Source organism: Diorhabda carinulata, chromosome 9 (assembly GCF_026250575.1).
Source record: "Diorhabda carinulata isolate Delta chromosome 9, icDioCari1.1, whole genome shotgun sequence".
NCBI classification, from domain to species: Eukaryota; Metazoa; Arthropoda; class Insecta; order Coleoptera; family Chrysomelidae; genus Diorhabda; species Diorhabda carinulata.
In genome coordinates this window covers 9,376,439-9,397,959 of record NC_079468.1, presented here as the reverse complement: position 1 = coordinate 9,397,959, position 21,521 = coordinate 9,376,439, and the positions used below count along the sequence as shown (strand labels likewise).

Sequence of the window (21,521 nt, the reverse complement as noted above, 5' to 3'; positions counted from 1 at the left end):
TAAGAATAAAGTATTGTAAATTAGAAAACTTATTTAACATATATATTATTTATCAAATTATGTATTTTTCATATCGAGATACAGATTTCACTAGGTTATAGAAAAGTCATTTTTCGTTCATTTATTTAGAGGATTTTTTCATTTTTCTGTAATATCAAATATGTGCTTTAGCATATCACAAAGACGGATTTAATGGAAAAATAATATTTGTTCCAACGAGAGAAGTCAAGCTTAATTTTAAAGAGCATATATTTTTGGTACACCACTTTTCATTCTTATCTATTTTCTAAATAGTAGTAATCTAGTAAATGTTTATATTGATCTACGGTTATCAATATTTAGCTATGCAAAAAAACCTCAAAGTAACATTCATTTTAATATTAGTCAAGCTCGATATCACCGAATTTTCATACCAAATGTATCTTATATTTTTTCCATCTATGTCATCCAAATTAAAAATTTTTGTTTGAGATTACCTAGACAAATAGTGTAAAAAATATATTCAAGTATGTATTTAAAATAAGCAATTATTGATTCTGTGAATTTAATTGTCCCAGACCTTCCAAGATATTTTGTGTAAATTTATCATTGATTTTTCTCACATTATTCTTTAATTTCGATTTTGAGTAAAATTCACCATTTTACATAAAACTATTTTAATATATCAGATTAATTTTAATTTTTACAAATTTAAACGCGCCAAAAATCATTTGAATTACCTCTGTGGTTGAAATAGGTGGAGGTTTTTGTTTATTCTTCTTTCCAAAGAAATCATCATCTGAACTAAATCCATCGTCAGAGCTATCGAAACTGTTACGTTTTCTCTCTTTAGGTAATGGGAAATACCTCGGATCATCTTGAGGATCACCATGAGATGAAAGTCTAGCAGCTGGTGTAGGTATGAGAGGAACTATAGGCACTGACGGATTTAAATTAGAGTGGCCTGATGGGACACCATTGCTTTCTGGAGATTTGTCTTCCATACCTTTCATAGGAGTCCTGGGCCAAGTTTGTTTTCTGTTACCTCCTCGCATTGCAGGAGGTGGGGAGGTATCCCGTTCTCCCTGCAGAAATTTTAAATAGCTACTCATGAAACTAGGGCCAGTACCAGCAGACTTTTCTGCAGATTTATTAGTACCAGAATTAATGGAAACTGATGGTTTTGGAATAGCCTGGTGTTGATGTTGGTTGTTTGAAACTCTTGTTGAATCTACAATAGTAAGGAATACATTATGGATATTTTTAAAACTATTATTCTGTGGGTTTTAAGTAATATATATCTTTATGGAGATTATAATTATAAATATATATTCCCACAGCACTACTTTTTCCTTCATAGCCCATGACCAGTTGATAGAAAACAGAACTATTGCACAATACCAACCAAAGTGTTTTCAATTTTCACTAATGACCTGCAAAAAATGCATCAAACAAAAATTGATACAAACATTTATATGAAGCATAAAATCCCTTGAAAAGTCAAAGGAAAAATACCATTCCAGCAAATCTGAGAAACCACATCTGTAATTTTTTTTAACAATTACAAATACCCGTTAATAATAAATGATATCTAACTGAAGTCCACACGAATTACTATTTAAAACTATTTAGAACATAAAAGAAAAAATTGAAATTTAGAAATTAATAACATCAATTAACCCAGAATCGAGGAAAAATGTAAAAATTATAATAAAAAATTGGATAGTTCCATTTCAAAAGACAATTTCCAAATTTATTGATTTATTTTGTTTTTGAAATTTATATTTATATTTGTTTTTGGATAATTATAAAATTTGTTCTTCATACAAAAGTTATTCAAATCGGATTTTTTGTTAATACATTATTTTGATGTATGAATATTGTAGTTTCGTTTCAAATATTCTAACTTTGTTACGTTTTCGTTGTGGGATTGTGGCAAAATTCAATACCAAAGTGTACTTACATTATTGTAATTTCCATCTTTCGACATAGGTATTCATCATAAGGAACTGAAATTATGGTCAAATACAATTTAAAAATATCAATAATAGTATAACAACAATTAAAATTACTTACATTAGTTAGTTGAGAATTGTGAATTTTAAATTGTACTTTGAACATAGTTTCAGTACCCAGTGATGAATACATAAGTATTCAAAAGATCGAAAGAGTAAACGAGCCAAATAGATTATAATTCTCATTTCTCACTTAATACAGAATTTAATACATTACAGACTTTATTGCCTAGTTAACCTTACTTTTTTCAGGTCCATTCATGAAAAACATTTAGAGATCTTACCTTGGGACAAAAAATTCAGTTCCTCCTCAATGTTTGGCACCACCACTTTTGGGTGTTCCTCAGGTTGTGGTTGATACTGACTGGAAGCTTGTGGTGATTGTTCATTGTAATTTGTTAAGGGGGTCAATTCTACAGAAGACTGATAATCGGTGGGGTGGGGCGGTAAATGGAATGGAGCAAAATATGGTAAAGGTGGAGGTGGGTGATGAGGACCATGCGGATGTGGTACCATAAGACTTTGATGTTGTGGATGTAATGATTGAGGTGTGAGGAATTTGGAAGTAGGTGGGGGAAGATTCCATCTATCAAAGTCAAAATAAGCGCCATTCTGTTGTGGTTGATTGGCACCGGAGCTATGTGCTGGTGGAGGAATTCGACCTAAAACCACAGCATTGTAGCTAAATTTTACATAAAAAAAATTTTAATTTCTGTAGTAATAGTATATAGATGAAAATATTGCTCAAATGGAATAATTACTTTAATGTTAATTTATAAAACAATGATAATAAATTTTTAGTCCTTAAGTGGACATACACTATAGCAACCAATATAACTTTTTTATGGGGAATAATTTTTATTAGAAAGAATGCGAACTCTTTTTGATAAAATCGTGATCATTATGAAAATAAATGATTTCATTTCAACAAATATCTTAGGATGAATCACAGTATTGAAATAACTCAAAAGCAAAATAATTCTCACATAGCACGCGGTAACAAAACCCGCGGTAGTTCCGCGAGATTTAGGTTTTGGAACTAATTAAGTAGATATGTAATTATTTACCATTCAAAGTACAGATTTCAAAGTACGGTTTTGTGTGAGAGTGTTAGCTGTAGAATACTTAATATTCATGATTTAAAATAATGATGAAATTTATTATTTTTGGAACTGAAAAGATTATTTGTCTGTATTAAATATGTGTTAATTAATTAAAAATGTATTACTTACATTATTGTAATTTACTAATAAAATAACTTACTTGGTAACTGATGCATTTCAGTAATTGGTTTATCACTGCTCTTCCTTCTTTTAGGAGGCTTAGGTTCTGTTTTAATCTCCGTTTGTTGTACCTGACAGCTCTGCTGCTGTTGCTGCTGTTGTAAATTCTTGACTATACTCATAGGATCGCCCCTACAGCTAGAAAGATCTTGTAGGGTTACTTGATGACCACTGTTTGAATCAAAATATGTTTGCTGCCTCTCGCCACCACCAAGTATCACTCTCTGTTGACTGGACTCATTTCTGCTCAATTCAATATTGTTATTTGAACCGTAGCTGCTGCTGGACTGTGACCCTGTTTGGTTGTTTTGAAACTTTCTTTGGCCCTGGAATCCGTTAAATATATTAGAGCATTTTGAAATTTTTAAACGTATATATATATATATATATATATATATATATATATATATACACTTCTTTCTTTCATTTCTTAGACCTATTGATATATTAATGCATCTAAATGTTCTTGACTTTCGGTCTCTTCTGTTTTAGTTTTTTTGATAATTTTTTAAAAGAAAGATAAATTTTGACGTTTGACTTTTCTTTAAGTCTTTATCAAAATATAATATTTTCCTTCCCTTTACTAGGATGAAAAAACTCAACCTCAAGCCCATCAAATTAGTGAAAACAGAGAAAAAATCCAGTGGTTTAAGGTACTAATAAAAGTCTGAATACCACGAAGAACAAGCTCTTGAAGGTTGGCTTTTATGTGCAACCGGGGCCATGAGATCATGCCCAACAGCAAGACTGGAAGCGATTCTAAACCTCCCACCTCTCCACATAGTACAGGAAAGCGTGTTAAATATCACTTAGAATGATTAGAGACGCAATCACAAAAAAAAACGTCCTTAAATAATGACCAAACCGGGAACATGCCTCAGGTTGTGGCTTCGAAAAAGATTAGCTTTGAGCAATAAGTGAGATCATAACAACAAACAAGAAATGAACAGAAATGCCATTAAATGGTTTATGGACGGATCTAAAACAGCAGACAGAACTGAAATAGGAGTGTACGGACCCAGTACTAAACATTGTGAAAGCCTGGGCAATACACCAAGCGTCATTTTCCAAGCAGAAATCTATGTCATTGAAAAATGTGTCTAGTTGAATGTAGAGAGAAACTATCGAAAACAGAAGATCATAAAATCCAAACTTGTTTGGAATTGCCTACAAAAGTTAAACGAGTTAGGAAAGAAATATAAAATTACCCTACAATGAATTTCAGGACACACTGGGAATGAACGGAATGAAATAGCTGATAAACACGCTAAAGCGGGGACAAACAAGCCCTTCATGGGACCTGAACCCTTCTGTGGTATCTGATACGAACAATGGAAAAAGCACTGGAAGGTAGATAAGAGCAAACCCAATTATTGGGATAACCTACAGTGGCTGAGACAGGCAAAGACTCTTCTGAAAAACTATAACCAGAGAAGATCTACGGAATGTATGAACCTAAGTCAGAACAATTTATGAAAACTAACAGGAGTCCTATCGGGGCACTGTCGCCTCAACAACACGTAAAGACGCTAGACTTATCAGATTTTAGTGCACAGTTGACGAAACCTCTATCCAAATTCTCTCGAAGTATCGCATCAAAAAAGGGGGACACAATATATCCTTTGGGTCGCAGTATATATGATACCCCAATATCCATACATACATATGAATATCAACAAAAAAAACGATAAACAAATATCGTTTGACAAGACAAAAGAAACTAATAAAAATAGAAACCCAAAGTGATCAAAATAAAGAACCAGAGTAAATCCAATTAGAATAGAAAAATTAGAGCACAATACGTAGCTAGACGAGTTTTGCCAGCCGGCGTAACTGTTGGGGTCTGCGAAACTGCACGAGACGTGGAACTCGTTAAGGTGCGTTAAGCAAAGTAATGAATGATCAAAAAGAAAAATACGATATGGAAACAATAAATGGAATGTTCTTACATATAAAAGAAAGTCTCAAACGCATGGAATGTTCTTACATATAAAAGAAAGTCTCAAACGCATGGAATTAAAAATAGACTGGAGTGCATATATTATAGATTAATTAAAACAATAAAATCAAAAGCTTAATCAAATAATAACTGAATAAGAAGAAAGATTGGAAAATGTAGAAAGAGAAATGAGGCGCTATAATATAATAATTTAAAGAAGATGCGGAAAATGAAAGTCAACAAATCATAAAGGAAAAAGTCCAAATCATAATTTTATTTACTAGAATGCAACAGAATAGCAGCATTTAAAACAAACAAAAAGAGAACAATTATAGTTAAAATTAAAAAATGTAACAAAAAATTAGAAAGTGTGAAACAAGCTAAAAAAACTGATAGGTTGGATTAATGAAGACTACTGAAAAAAATTAATAGAAAGAAAAGTTGTTACCTCAGATGAAATTAGCCTGAGAACAAAGATACAACGCAACACTCAAATATAACAAATTAATTATAAATATCAAACTTTATGAAGCAGAGGCATTACATAGAGGAAAAGTCAAGAGAAAATGACGACAAGAAATATGCAGCAAGCGATTTTTACCCAGAAAATGAAGGGGGAAATAAAGAGAAGTCAAAAAACTAGTAATTAAAGAAAAGAACATAGATATGATAAAAGTCGATAAAGAAATGAAATGAATAATGCCTTAGGGTAAAAACAACAAAAACAAATGGAAGGATATAGTGGTAAGGCATCATAGAATATCAGGACAATGCTGGCAATGGGAAAATGAAGGAAATTGCAAAAGAAATGTTGGAATACAAAATAGACATATTGGCACTTTAAGAAATACGATAGAAGAGTGAAAGACAAATAAATAAGAGAAACTTTACTCTATTTTATGGCGAGGAAGATAAACAAGGAAAGAGTGGTACCAGTTTTATGATTAGCAAAAGGATGATAAGAAATGTGCTAGAATATGAAGTGAAGTGAAAGAATATCAAAGTTAAGAATAAAAAATAGTATAGCAAATATAACAGAAGACACAAAAGAAGGCAAAGTTGAAGTATATGAAAAACTGATAAATTAATTTTCTTGATGTCACATTATATAAATTTAATAATAACATAAGAACAGAATGGTATACAAAACCAATTTGGTCCTCAAGTTATTTGTGTCATCCTATGCCACAAAAAAGATCAGTGTTAATAAGTTTGACTAATAGATCTATCCACCTATCAGATCATGAATTTAGATACTTAGCTATTCAAAAAGCAAAAACTGCATTGAAAGAAAATAATTATCTGGAAAAAATGATAAACAATATAATCAAGAAAAGGGTGAACAGTTACTATAATCAATTAAGAAACAAAACAGAATCGAAACATCAAAACATAAAACATTTCTCCTTAACTTATGTACAAGGACTTTCCCAACAACTATCAAATTATAAATATGATATTTGTATAAGTCATAAAGGACATAATACATTATCCAAATATTTCACTAAATTAAAAACTAAACCACCAAAAAACAAAAGTCAATATATCAAGTGCCTTGTACTGTGACGCTGTCTACATAAGGCAGACCTCTCAATACTCGAAATATTATAAAAGGTCATCAAATGATAAAAAAAATAAAACTGAATTAACGAACCATGGAATATAAAAAAAAACATAAATTCAATTATAAAGATTCCAGAATCTAATACACAAAAAAGAGAATTTTTAGAAATAGATCATAGTCATAAGAACAAAAAAGCCATAAATGATAAAAAAGACCTAAATAATTTAAGTAAAATTTATAGCTTTATTTTGTAAATTAATTAAAAATAATTTAATCATATTTGAGATGTAAGGACTAAGGAAAATTATTTTTTCTTATTGGAACAAATTTCTATTTTAAATTTATTTTCAATCATTTTGATAAAAACTAAAGTCGAATCGAATTTTTATCAGACTTTCAAATTCAAATTATTAAAAAAAACTAATTTTAAAATAGAAGAGACCTAAAATCAAGAGCATTCAGAAGTAGAAGTACAAATAAATAAATATATATATATATATATATATATATATATATATATATATATATATATATATATATATATACACATATATATATATATATATATATACACATATATATATATATATACACATATATATATATATACACATATATATATATATATATATATATATATATATATATATATATATATATATATATTTATATGAATTGTAAAGAAGTCTGCCAGCTATATTATGAGTAGTTTTTTATTGGGAACGTGGCAAGGAAACAGCAAAAAGGACTAACTACAATATATTTTCCAAGCTTTCGAATACTTATGCATTCATGAAAATGCAATAGAAGAAATATGTATAAACGTATAACGATAATAATATTTTACTTACAATAATTAATTAAGATTTCTGGTGATTTTTGATATTATTAAAGTTTGTAAAAATTTTTAAACTCATAGAATTCAAAATTCAATATTTAAATTGATTTTGATAGAAATATTGATTCTGGTTACTATAGGAATTTTCATTAGAATAAAAAATTTATATTTTTAATTGATTTAATAAAAATCAATTAACAGAAAACTATGAGTACTATTCAATGCCTTTTCCTGCAATTTAGTAAGTTGGTACAGTTTTCTGTAGTGTGGGTGCATAATAAATAATTAAAACATGAGATTCAAGAGGCTTAGGGTGGTTGGCTACGGTAAATATAATGATAATTTTTCAGGAACCTTCCTCCAATCAGTAGTTTTTGCAATGATAAATAATCTCACTAATTATTCAATTATTTATAAAATGATCTTTTATAGATGTGACTTCAATATCCAATTCTACATATGATGCAACAAAGGGGAGAGTCCTGTTACTAGAGGTATATGATGGTGTTCCATGTTAGTGAAACTTTGTTTCTTTATATTAATTGACCATTTTTGACTGGACTGATAATTTCAGTTGTGTTTTTGTGTAATTCTTTTTTTCAACGACTATTACACAAATCATTATACAATAAATCAGGTCTCCTATGGAATGTTAAATTTCAAGCAATTACAGCTCTATTTACTTATAATTGTATAGTTGTGAAACGTGTTACAAAATTATTGGGATTTTGTAAAATCCTAATAATATAGTAATAATAATTAAATATTTGTTTTAACCTTCCAAAAAGGATGAAAATACCTCCTCTTCTTTATTCAATGAGTAATTGATATTTTTATTGTAAATGGAAATTTTAAATGACTTTAAATTTGAAGTTCATGTTATTTGTTACATTATTTTGATATTATCCTTTAAAGCCGTAGAAAAAGTATAGTGTATAAATGGCCATTTCCCACAAACTTCAAAAGAGTTGGAAACGATTATCATTTCTTGCTCGTTAAACAATATACTATTTTTTACTTTTTGGTTTTTATTTACATATTAGAGGAGTTTTGATGTCTTGTATTTCAGAAATTAGCAAATTGTATTCTGGATTGTTTGATATTTGAATAATATGCTGCTAGTTTTGATTCATGATGTTTTTAAGATTTAATTAATAGTTGCACTTGTCATTCATAAGTTTTTGATAGTAACGTGACTCTTTTTGATCAATTCCATAGATCTACAAGTTGTTCGCAATTTCTTTCTTCTTCTATTTTATTTTGCTGTCTATTGTCTACTTCCATTTCTTTCTCTGCTACTTTTGGAATGAGTTCAACTTGTTTATTCATGGTATTTGTGGCAGTGTGTTTTTTATCATTAAATAAGTTTAAATCCGTTTTAAAAGTTATCTTAACCAATACATAGATAAAGTACGTAGTTCTTTCAATATCTTGAAATACATAATAATTATTATGTTTCAATTAAATTTTAAGATCCTAATAAATATAATTAACAATCAAAATTTTTATTTAACTAAATTATCCAATTTTAATTTTAACTTAAGTTACCTGTCTCTCATCCCAACAGTTCTGGTTCTGCTGATTGTTATGATTCTGGCGTTCATATCGATCAGGAAAATTTTTCTCATGGTTCAATGCTCTAGTTATAACAGAAGGATAAGCTACAGAGCTAGTCTGAGAACTTGGCCTTGGTACAGAAACATCCAATGGTGAAGGTGGAGCTACTTGATTGCTAGAACTTTGCTGAGGAGACGATATTGAGTTCATAGGACTATTGTACATAGGATAAGCTGGACTTTGAGCATGACCTAAATATAAAATTACAAACATTAAAAACAAAACAGTTTTATAGAATAAAAATTACAATGAGATGTTTCTTGTTTCCATCAATTTAGATCTGTATCAAACTAAAATTCAAGTACAATACAGTAAGTAGTAAAAACTGAATGAATGCTAATTGGTTGAATCAACAATATATGTTTGTAACAAATTACTCAAAATTATACTTGAGTAATTCCTTCTTTTATTTTTTAATAGAAAAAAAAGTTTGTTTCTTGGTTCAAACAACAAATTAAATAAAACTCAATAATTACCTAAAGGTGATGCCTGGGAATGTGCTTGAAGTGGACTTGGTCTTCTCGGTACAACAACATTACAATCAGGTCCATTCGAATTATTGTAATCAGATCCACTTTTAGGTCTCTGAAATTCTTCAGAATTTGAACTGCCTTGTTGGTAATGTCTGTAATTATGCTGAAATTGTGGCGGTCTTTTTCCAGATGAATTACTACCAGAGTAGTTCAAACGGCCTGGGGCGTCCATTATCGAAAAACTTATAGGAGAAGACTGACTTTGATTATCTTCATTGCTAGATCTATTAAAATAAAAAAGCTATATAACCTACGAACTTAAGTATATACATATATACTAATTTTACACATTTCTCTATCAATATTTCAGTAGATCATTTAAATTTCATTTCTTTCTGATCCCACTATTTACTACCCCTACACCAACACTCAAAATTACACTGTCTGACGCGCGTTCAGTTAATGGAGATAAAAACATGGTTGTCAAAACATGTTCAGTCTCTAAAGACAATAAAACGCGCCTCAGACAGTGTAATTGTGAGTATTGGTGGATAAAAAATAGTGTGCTCATTATAAATGACCAATGGTTCCAAAAATTGATTTTACTGAATATATATATATATATATATATACATACATACATATATATATATATATATATATATATATATATATATATATATATATATATATATATAATAATTTCCGCGGTCAGGATAAAGAAATATGTTCAGATTTGTACGCGTAAGAACAGCGTTGGAATCTCCGACTTCTCAATATTTTCTCATCAAATCCACTCCTTCCATATAGACCCATTGATTGACACTTTCCATCATTTATCTAACGAGAAAGGCCAGCATATATCAAAAGAGAAAACTATCCAAACTTATTTCGCTCCAAAAACTATTCATATGGACAAACTAACAACTATTCCAAAACCCCTATCCCCCAATATGCCAAACAGGCGCTTGCCAAAGACGTCCCATTGTTAGTGCATTTAATTGTCCCACCCAACTCTTGGTCAAATATCTTGCTGGAATTCTCCTGCCATTTGCTGAAAAATCCCAATCTTACGTCGAAAACTCTCGTCATTTCATCGACCTACTCAAAGGTTTCGATATTTCCCCCTCAGATATTCTTGTCAGCTTTGATATTATCTCCTTATTAACCAACATTCCCATCGATGAAACTTTATCTTAAGCACTAGTCACTACATCGCCCCATATTACCTTTCGCTCATCAAACATTGTTTGCCCAACACCTTCTTCATATTCCAAGGAAATTTCTATCGGCAACTCAAAGATGCCCCCATGTGATCCCTCCTCTCTCTTGTCATTGCCAATATTTTCATGGACCATTTTGAAAATAAAGCACTAACCTTCTCCCCCCTCCAACCAAGTAGTTGGCTACGTTATGTTGATGATATTTCTGTCATTTGGCCCCATGGAAGAGATACTCTAGATTACTTCTTACTCCATCTGAATGGCGTACATTTCTGTATACAGTTGACGATGGATGTGGAGGAGTCATAAAACCCACTCACACTAATCGTTTCCTCAAAGCTCAATCCCATCATCATCCAGCCAAACTTAACTCATTGATACACTCGTACACTATCCATCTCGTTGACTGTCGACTCCAGTCGACCACCTGAAATCAATTGATTCAAACATTGATTCAAAATGGTTACAACAAATCTCAAATCTCTAGGAGCATTCACAAATTTTCATCTTCAACTCCTTCAGCCTCCTCCACTGGATTGAAGGATCAACTGAGGGTGTTTCTTCATTACATCAATACAATCTTGAAACCAAATCAGAAACTCCTCTACGTAATCAGATGCGTCAAAGATAAAATATCCAATAAACACTATATAAATTGCCCCCGTTTGTATATTGGCCAGACAAACCGACGTCTTCCACCCTTCTCCAACATAGTGTCCATGTCGTGGACACACAATTGATTTCAAAATAATCAAAACCATGGACTCACTCACCTCTTTCAAGTCCAGGATTATTCGAGTAACTATCGAAATAGAAAAACGTCCAAACTGTCTGAACACAAGGATGACAGCCAGAGATTGCCGGAAACACCTTCTTCATACACTTCGCTCCAATACCACTCCTGCCAACAATAACATTTCCTCTAAAACCCCCCGAGAAGTCGATCTCCACACATTTATTACCTCTCCCGCCAATAATGTAGTTCTCACGCGCGCCAAAAGCCCAAAACCCGCGAATGATTCCCTATAATTACAAAGTCCAGGCGTCTAGCTCACCAGTTAACTCAAGACCAGCAGTGATTGTGTTAGTGTCAAAAGTGTTCTCGATGGGGTAAGCATATCATTTTTTTTTTTATTTTAATAATTTTATATTTTATTATTTCAGCCTTCCATTTCCTTGTAATCAACTGAAAAAAGGGGTGATTCATTGCGTGGAGTAGGCAGATTGAAACCACCGTGTAAACCTAGTTCTTTTGTTCATAATACTTGACCACGGAAACCTTTGTATATATATATATATATATATATATATATATATATATATATATATATATATATATATATATATATATATGTTCTTGATTTTAGACCTCTTTTAAATTTAATAATTTTTGGAAGATAAAATTTGACGTTTCGACTTTTTTTCAAGTCTTTATCAAAATATGATATTGACACTGATAATTTGCGTATTTATATTAATCAATAGATCACCTACATCATGAACATCAAAATAAGAATAAAATCAAAATAGAAAATGTTCTAATAAGAAAAAATCAATTTATACTTAGTCCTTACATCTTAAATATGTAGCAGTCTTTAATCAATCAAATTATTTGTAGTTGTATCATCATGTATTAGATTCTGTTTTAAGAATTTTTGAATCTTTATAATTGAAGTTATGTTTTTTTGATATTTCATGGTTTGTTAATGGTTTTATTTTTTTTTATCATACTGATGATCTTTTAGTCTATTTTCTAAATACTGAGAGATCTTTTCTTTTTGGGCGTTTTAGAGTTTAATTGTTGTTTTATGTTTTGTTTTTTAATTGATTGTAGTATCTGTTTATCCTTTTCTTGATTATGTTATTTATCATTTTTTGCGGATAATTATTTTCTTTCAATGCAATATTTCGCTTTTTGAATAGCTAAGCATCTAAATTCAGGATCTAATAGTTGGATAGATCTATCAGCCAAACTTATTATCACTGAAATTGATTTTATTATTTTGTTCAATTTCAATTATGTCAGTTTTGTATGATAAGAATCGAATTTTTTATTTATGTTTTCAATTTGATTCTTTGGTACGGCAGTAATGCAATCATCTACAAATCAGAAAAAGAATAGTATATTTATATCAAGTTTGCTTAGGGCAGTACTAATTGTGCTATATCACTTGAAATGGAAGTTCCCATAGCACAACCATCAATTTGTTTGTATATTTCATTTTCTTATTTAAAGTACGTTGTTGCAAGTATAAGTTCTATAGATTTTATAGATTCATTTTGAGGTATTTCTATATAATCTTTAATTTTGTCCCATTTTTTATCAATATATTTTTCACAATTGTAATAGAAATATTTGTCTATAAAGAAACTAATCTAACGAAATCAATGAGGAATTTTTATATTTTTAATTTTTTCTTTGAAATTCCATGTGTTATTGTTAGAGTATTTGTTTTGGCGGGGTAATAGGAGTGTGAATACTTGAAAAAATCGGTCGAAGAGGTATGCTACATTTGTGCAGTTTTGGCTAACCATATATTCTAGGTAAAGCAATGTGAATTGTCAATTTTTTGCCTCTGACGGCAAAATAAAAAGTTCTTCCCAAGATCTAATTAGATCATTATTTTGTTTTTAATAAGAATTCGTAGGGTCATATTGTATCATCATTTAATAATTTTATTTACCATTTTATTAGATTTACCTGCTCTCAAAACATTGAGATTTCTGTTTTTATTGATAAACTCTTTGGTTTCAGTTACATTTTGAAATTTGATAAGATTCTAGTGTTTTTAGTTTTTCTATTCATTTTTACAATTAGTGATAATATTACAAGTACAGATCTTATTTCATTTTGATTTTCATTATTTAGATGATTTATGTTGCATTCAATATTACGATACTATATTATATAAAATATTTGTCACAGGTAATTTTTTTCCTTGAAATATTTTGTGTACAATTGGGACCTAAAGATAAAACTTCATTCACTTCATCTGGTATGTCAGTGTCAGTTAAATTTCCGATCCAATTTGATAGATAGTTGTTTCGATATTTTTTCTCCACATTTATTAAGTGATTCAGTTCTTTCTAAACATTTTTCTCCAAATTTTTGCAAAATATTAATAGGAATTACTTTACTTATTTTAATAGTTATGTATTTCAAATTAGTTTCTAATTTTGTTATTAGAGTACAATTATAAAAAAACTAATTTTAAGACCTTAAATCAAGATATATAAAAACTAACCTCTGTCTTTCTTGTTGATTTCCTAGCTCAGAATATATTTTCGTCTGGGCTTTGGTTTGAATTTGGGGTTGAACAGGTGATGCCTGTTGTTTACTAGATGGAGATGTAAAAGTTTTTTCAATGGTAGTACGAGAAGTATTTGGAGAACTTAAAAAAGTGGTACGAGGAGAAGGATGTGGAACTCTATAATCCTTAGAGACAGTGGTGGGAGGAGAGGATACAATACATGATTGTTGTATATTAGATGTGTTGGATGAAGAGAAAGTTTTACTAGTACTTGAAGCATTGTCAGATATACTGGATGGGACTTGAAAGAAACTACTTGAATTGCCTTGTGATGCATTATTTTTTGTTGATGCAGTTGATACTTGTGGACTTTGAGCCCTATTAGCACCAGTTTTGGCAATTTGAGAATTTAAATGGTTGTTAAGGTTTTGCGCAGCTGCAAAGTGAGCATTAAAATTTTCGTAAGTTTTACTAGTTGTAGTGGCTACGACACTTTCATGGGGTAATATCCCAAAAGGGCTACTCTGCTGCCAGGCACTTGCAGCACCTTGTTCAAAAAAAGCTTGAGTTTGGGGATGGAACTCTCCATCCCCAGATTGTTTAGTAGCAGCAGCTTGTGCCAAGGCTTGTGCTCTTTGTTGTGTGACCTGAGACACATAATGTGCTGCAGGTTTGGCTCCTGCTGCTGCATGGTGGAAAAGAGGAGTAAATACTGATTCATATCCTACAGGAGGTGGGGAGAGAAATCCACCTGGTAGAAGTTGAGTGGTTGTCGTCGGGGGAGCACCTGCAGTTGTTGTGGCTAAATGGTGATGTAATTCTCCACTTCCTGATCCCGCTTGCACACTAGCAAGGCGGTTATAGGGAGTTGCATACCATGGCCCCACTGGATCCATAATTAATACTGGTTAGCTCATGTTGCTTAGCCATCCCATCTAAAACAAATTAATGAGCTGTTAGCAAGTATATCATAAATGATTTAAATTGAGTTTTAGAAAATATATTTAACATACTTTGAAATATAATCTAGTTGAAAATCCTGGTAATTATCGGCAAAAAGATATTCAGATATTAAGAAATTTTTTCAAGAAATCTAGAAACAAAAACTGTTACATTCCAAAAAAGACTACATTTTGCCATAGTCACCAAAATTTCTTTTGTCCATTTACCTAGTCAGGTGTTTATCAGAAATCTGCTCTATAAACGATTTTCTTTGGAAAAGAAAGTATTAGCAGAGCCATATTTTATAGCCATTGATATTAGGAACAAAAACAAAATTGAAGAAGTTTTTAAAGTTTTAAACTTCCAACATTATATTATTCTTGTCATAACTACGTATTTACTCCGGCACCTTTGCTTTTATCATGCAGAAAGCCAGAGAAAATCCATAATCAAAGAAAATGAGATAATCTTTATAACAATAAATATGCAGGAGTTATTGTCGTGTAAGTAGACTGTAATGATACTGATTACTCACATTTTAAATTTTAATTATAATAAAATGACAAATAATAGAAACATACAATAAATTGTGATACATGTTCACATATTAGCATGTTATATGTTAATGTCTCTGGGTTCTCGAGGGTCGACACTTGACTCTTGCCACTCTGGGGAGTACAGTTTTGGCCAAAATTTATCTGTATTAAACAGGAGTTGAGAATACTTAAGATAAATAAAATTCCCTAAAAACCAGAAATGTATAAACTTAATAAAAAAAAAACAATTTAAAATTTGTATCATTCTGATATTTTGATAAACTCAGAAATAGATTAAAATGTTAATAATTTTACCTTTTAGAAAAACTAATTTTCAATCAGAAAATACATAAAATCAATATGATTTATCAACAAAAACAAAAGGTCTAAGAAGTAAAAAATTAAAGGAATATATCAACAAAAAGATGGATCGATATATTAAATCTTGTAATGAATGCATCTATAATTAGTTGGAATAGTTTATTCCAGTATTAAATCACTTATTCCAAGAATATATTAATAAATAGTTGAGCTATAAACAATGCCATGTATTTCTTATTTTTTGTTAGAATAATTTAGATTATGTTTAAGTCTGACGAAAAATAGTATATATTACTATTATACTAATAGCAAAATTGTATCGTTCAGAATGCAATGTGTCTGCCATAGACGTCTAAATGTAATACTGTAATAAAACATGTAATAAGTGTCTATAATGTACTATCATTTTATAGTTAGTTGTTCCATTTTAAAACAGAGTTGGCTGTAAAATATTTTAATAATGGTCCTTAAAAAAATGAAAATAGATATTAATACTCATACATAGGTATTTAATAAAGTTGCAAGTATATGAAGCATTTTATATTGAAGTTAAAAGCTCAAAAATGAAAGTGAGAAATTTAATTACAGAAATGATAAAAAAATTGTGAAGTGATATTTTTGATATTGATTGTTAGTTTAAAGGGTAAGTTTTTATTCGACTTATAAAATAAAGGTTACCTCTAGGTATATTCAATCAATCAGTTAAAAGTGCAGAACATTTAACAACCATTATATTGCCATATGAATGTTTTCTTCTAAAAGAAGAGCTAAGTAACCTTGAAAATGTGAAGCTCATATATGTGTAAGAAAATTTGAATATTACCGCTGGTTTGAAGATATTCACTAATCATTTCGAAATTTAATGAATTCAGTACCAAATATTCAGAAGTAAGGAAGTGTACGGCTTAAATAAATCCAATCAATCTTGACCTCTGACATGAAATCAACAAAATCAACGCTATGCCCTAGCTTCTTGGATGATTAAAACGAATGAGCTTCCAAGAAAGTATAGAAATGATTCTATAACATTGGAAAATTAGACTTTATTTTAAGATAGTACTCACTTCTCATTGGAAACTGCAGCAATCGGATATATTTTCAATATAAACTTCATAAATATGGCTACATAAGATGTGGACAAGGTCTATTCATAAGTAGAAACCACACGAAATCTTATATTTGTTTGGATCACAAATGCCACGATACTAAAAATCTATACTACCGGCTAACTAAATGAAAAAAATTTTCACCAAAAATCTGTTAATAAACATGTTTCTATCCAATAATTTTATATGCACTAGCTCACCAAACTTTGATCCGCCATTTTACAATTTTCACTAACAATGGGAGGCGCCATCTTTTGGTCTTTATGGTTTTGGCGCTAAAGTTAATTTTTATCAAATTTTGTTTGTCAGCATTAAAAACTATTTGTGAAACGTATTCGTAAGTTTAATCAATCATTAGTTCGAAATGAAGCCACAATATCAAATATATTTTCAATGAACTAAGCTATTTAAAACAACCACTAGAAGAAACTTTTTGCCAAACTTCTTGCAATGAATGTACTCCTATTTCTATTAGACGAATTTATCTAAATATCTAAAATTGTTCCCACCTTTCATACTAAAAGAAATTAATTGGTTTACAACTACGATTGGTATTAGATCGAATCCCTGTCTCGGTTTTTGTGACCATCCCGAATGTACCCAGTCTGTGTAAGCAATGTTACCATCTTGAATTTTTGATTATTTCATGCTACAAAGATTTTTTGTCCTTGATGATTAAAATGTAAATAGGTAGATAAAAAAGGAGCAGCTAACAATTTGAATGAATTATATGAACATTATATTTTGCAAAATATCAAGATGCGCGTTTCTATTGTTGCTATCCAATTAATCAAGCACTTTGTGCACGAAACCTATGAGCTCGACGCTCATGATCTTGGTACACAAGAATAAATTGGAGCAAACTTCCCGTGAGTTTTATGTCAAATGACAAATTTTAAAACATAACCATCCTATATCTTTTATCTATGTACATAACCACAAAAGCTACTCAATTAATGGAATACGAAAATGACTATAGGTTGATGACTATATATAGCATTTCTTAGTATACTGGTATACCTCATTATTTATACTTTATTGGAAATGAGAAATATTAACCAATTTAATGTAATGTACAATTTGTAGATTGTACATTAGATACCAAGGCTGGCTGGTTCACTTCTTCATCTTCAGACGAAGAGGAACTTCGTACACTTACAAAAATGAAAAAAAAAATAGAACACACAGTCCAGCAATACTATTCAGACACTTATGAACGCCATTTCCGAATGACAATATAAACAATCAGCGAGCTTATTGGTATGTGCTTATTAACCTTATACATTTGTGAATTAAAAATTTGAGCATTCTTCTAATTTGGGTGGTTGTTAAAAATTGTTGTGAAACAAACTTGTTTTTGTCTCTTCAAAACAAAAAATTGTGTTTCCATTTGAACGTTAGATATTTTAAATTATTGTGCAGGATACTATTTCAAAATATCATTTAATACCAATGAAAAAACTTTTACAGATATCCTAAACAAGTGAATATAGTACCATTTTGCTTTTATGCTTCTAACAATGTAGTATCTGGGTACAGAGTTTAAGGCAAATTTCTGTACAGTTCAATGTCAGCTTAAGCTCAGCACATAGGTCACTACTTAGAGTGATTGTCTTGTCAATATCTATAAAAAATATATACATAAAATTGCCCAGTGAAGAAAAAGAGACAATTGCTGGTAAATTTAAACAGAAACAACAGTTTAATGGAGTTATAGGTGCAATTGACTATAGTCATGAGAAAATCAACAACAAAGATCAAGATTCCTATTGCAACAGAAAAGATTCTCATAGCTTGATTATATAAGCAGTTTGTGATCTTGATAAAAAATTTTTGATTTATACTGTGGGAAACCAGGATCTCTTCACAAAAGGGTATTAAGAACATCAGCAATTTATCAGAAAGCGAAGAATCCACAATTTTTTACCAATTATTACCACTTTTAGGTGATGCAACTTATCCAAGTTTGTCTCGGCTAATACCTCCTTTATAAGACATGGGTGCTCTTCCAGAAGAACAAAAGCAATTTAATTATACAGAGTGATTCATTAAGAATGTCCAATCTCTGAACTGTAGATTCTAGACCTCACAATATGATGATTCTGCTCAACACGCCTTATGCAAATATTGCTAGTTTACGAGATACGGAGTGTTCAAAGTTTAAATTTAAATTTTGGTTTTCGCAATAATTTTTTATGTTTTCATAATTTCTCTTTGAAAATTGGCAATTTCACATTTTTTGGCATGAGGAATCATAATTTGCACTCTAATTTAACATTGCTAATAGAGGGCGCTAGTTACACTTGTTTGTGTTAATTAAATCAAAGTAAACTTTTTTTAGGCTAAACTTACAACTAAAATAATAAAAAGATATTAAAAAGTGTTATATTCTACAAAAAAAAGTTACTCTTCTTTGATTCGTGTAACTCAATGGTTATCGAGTTATTTGCTTCTAAAAAGTTCAATAAATTTCAATTTTTTCATAAATAAATTTTATTATTCCTTAAAAAATATGTAACAATAACAAATTTGTAAACAAAAATGAAACACTTCAAAGCAAATGCTCAAAATGCCCACCATTTACTTCAATACACTTTATGATCCACTTTCGTAAAGATCTCTTAATATGAAAACCACATTCGTGTATTAAGCCGTGGTTAATTTTTCGTTTTTTTTTAAGTAGGCTTATGTCACTTTTAGATAATTTGTGTAGAAGCAAAAATTGCATAATAATAAGAATAAGTAATACATTAGTATACCATTTATTAACAATTTAGTAATTAACAAGTGTAATAGTTATTTATCAAATAATGCCTAGGCACAACGAATTTTTCCAATAATGAGAAGCGTGATATGATTTGTGTGTTTGCTCAGTCAAATTATAGTGGTCCAGCTGCGTCTCGAAGATATTCACAATTATACCTAAATTGAAGGCAACCCAATTACAAACTGTACCGAAATCTTTACAGCCGCTTAGGTGAAACGGGGTATTTACGCTCTAAAACTGAGCATTGTGCTACAAAAAAAAATCACTGCCGATGAATAAGATGAAATTTTAATTTGTGTTATGGAGAATACAGATATCAGTACTTGCTGATTAAGTCTGCAAACAGGTATAAGCCAATCGTCTATTTTTAGAATACTGAAGAGGGAAAAATTGCATCCATATCATTACACTCCTGTTCAGAATTTATTACCTCAAGATTTACCTAAGCGTCTACAATTTGCTCATTTTTTGCAAGATAAACAAAATGTTAACCCAGATTTTCTGGAAACAATTATTTTTACTGATGAGGCAACATTTGCCAGACGAGGAATATTTAATTATAAAAATAATCATTTGTGGGATTCTGAAAATCCACATGCTATGAGGGAAACACATTTTCAGCACGAGTTTAAGGTTAACATTTGGTGTGGTGTAATATGTGGGTATTTAATAGGTCATTTTGAACTGCCAACCAATCGCTTTAAGACAAAATATGTGGTTTTTGCTCGACTGAGCACCACCACATTATTCTTTACAAGTTCGTCAATACTTGTAAGCCGCGGATGTAATTAAAAATAATAAACAAGGATTATTTGATATTAAGAGATCTTTACGAAAGTGGATCATAAAGTGTATTGAAGTAAATGGTGGGCATTTTGAGCATTTGCTTTGAAGTGTTTCATTTTTGTTTACAAATTTGTTATTGTTACATATTTTTTAAGGAATAATAAAATTTATTTATGAAAAAATTGAAATTTATTGAACTTTTTAGAAGCAAATAACTCGATAACCATTGAGTTACACGAATCAAAGAAGAGTAACTTTTTTTGTAGAATATAACACTTTTTAATATCTTTTTATTATTTTAGTTGTAAGTTTAGCCTAAAAAAAGTTTACTTTGATTTAATTAACACAAACAAGTGTAACTAGCGCCCTCTATTAGCAATGTTAAATTAGAGTGCAAATTATGATTCCTCATGCCAAAAAACGTGAAATTGCCAATTTTCAAAGAGAAATTGTGAAAACATAAAAAATTATTGAGAAAACCAAAATTTAAATTTAAACTTTGAACACTCCGTATCTCGTAAACTAGCAATATTTGCATAAGGCGTGTTGAGCAGAATCATCATATTGTGAGGTCTAGAATCTACAGTTCAGAGATTGGACATTCTTAATGAATCACCCTGTATAATTAAATTGCTTTTGTTCTTCTGAAAGAGCACCCATGTCTTATAAAGGAGGTATTAGCCGAGACAAACTTGGATAAGTTGCATCACCTAAAAGTGGTAATAATTGGTAAAAAATTGTGGATTCTTCGCTTTCTGATAAATTGCTGATGTTCTTAATACCCTTTTGTGAAGAGATCCTGGTTTCCCACAGTATAAATCAAAAATTTTTTATCAAGATCACAAACTGCTTATATAATCAAGCTATGAGAATCTTTTCTG

The 21,521-nt window shown here is 30.2% G+C and overlaps 1 protein-coding gene across 4 annotated transcripts in view; it reads right to left on the bottom strand.

Moving 5' to 3' along the window:
* Positions 1-17,344, bottom strand: part of LOC130898275 (uncharacterized) — a 47,303-nt gene extending 29,959 nt beyond the window's left edge. For 2 of the 4 annotated variants that reach the window (XM_057807447.1, XM_057807451.1), the window contains exons 1-7: positions 17,046-17,343; positions 14,177-15,117; positions 9,712-9,992; positions 9,167-9,426; positions 3,258-3,603; positions 2,279-2,656; positions 720-1,210 (exon numbers count right to left, since the gene is read on the bottom strand). In XM_057807447.1, the coding sequence (XP_057663430.1) occupies positions 720-1,210; positions 2,279-2,656; positions 3,258-3,603; positions 9,167-9,426; positions 9,712-9,992; positions 14,177-15,078 (2,658 nt within the window). In that variant the 5' untranslated portion in view covers positions 15,079-15,117; positions 17,046-17,343. Of the gene's footprint in view, positions 1-719; positions 1,211-2,278; positions 2,657-3,257; positions 3,604-9,166; positions 9,427-9,711; positions 9,993-14,176; positions 15,118-17,045 lie in introns of all 4 variants that reach the window. The other 2 variants (XM_057807448.1, XM_057807449.1) reach the window with 2 other exon arrangements.
* Positions 17,345-21,521: the final 4,177 nt, after the last annotated feature.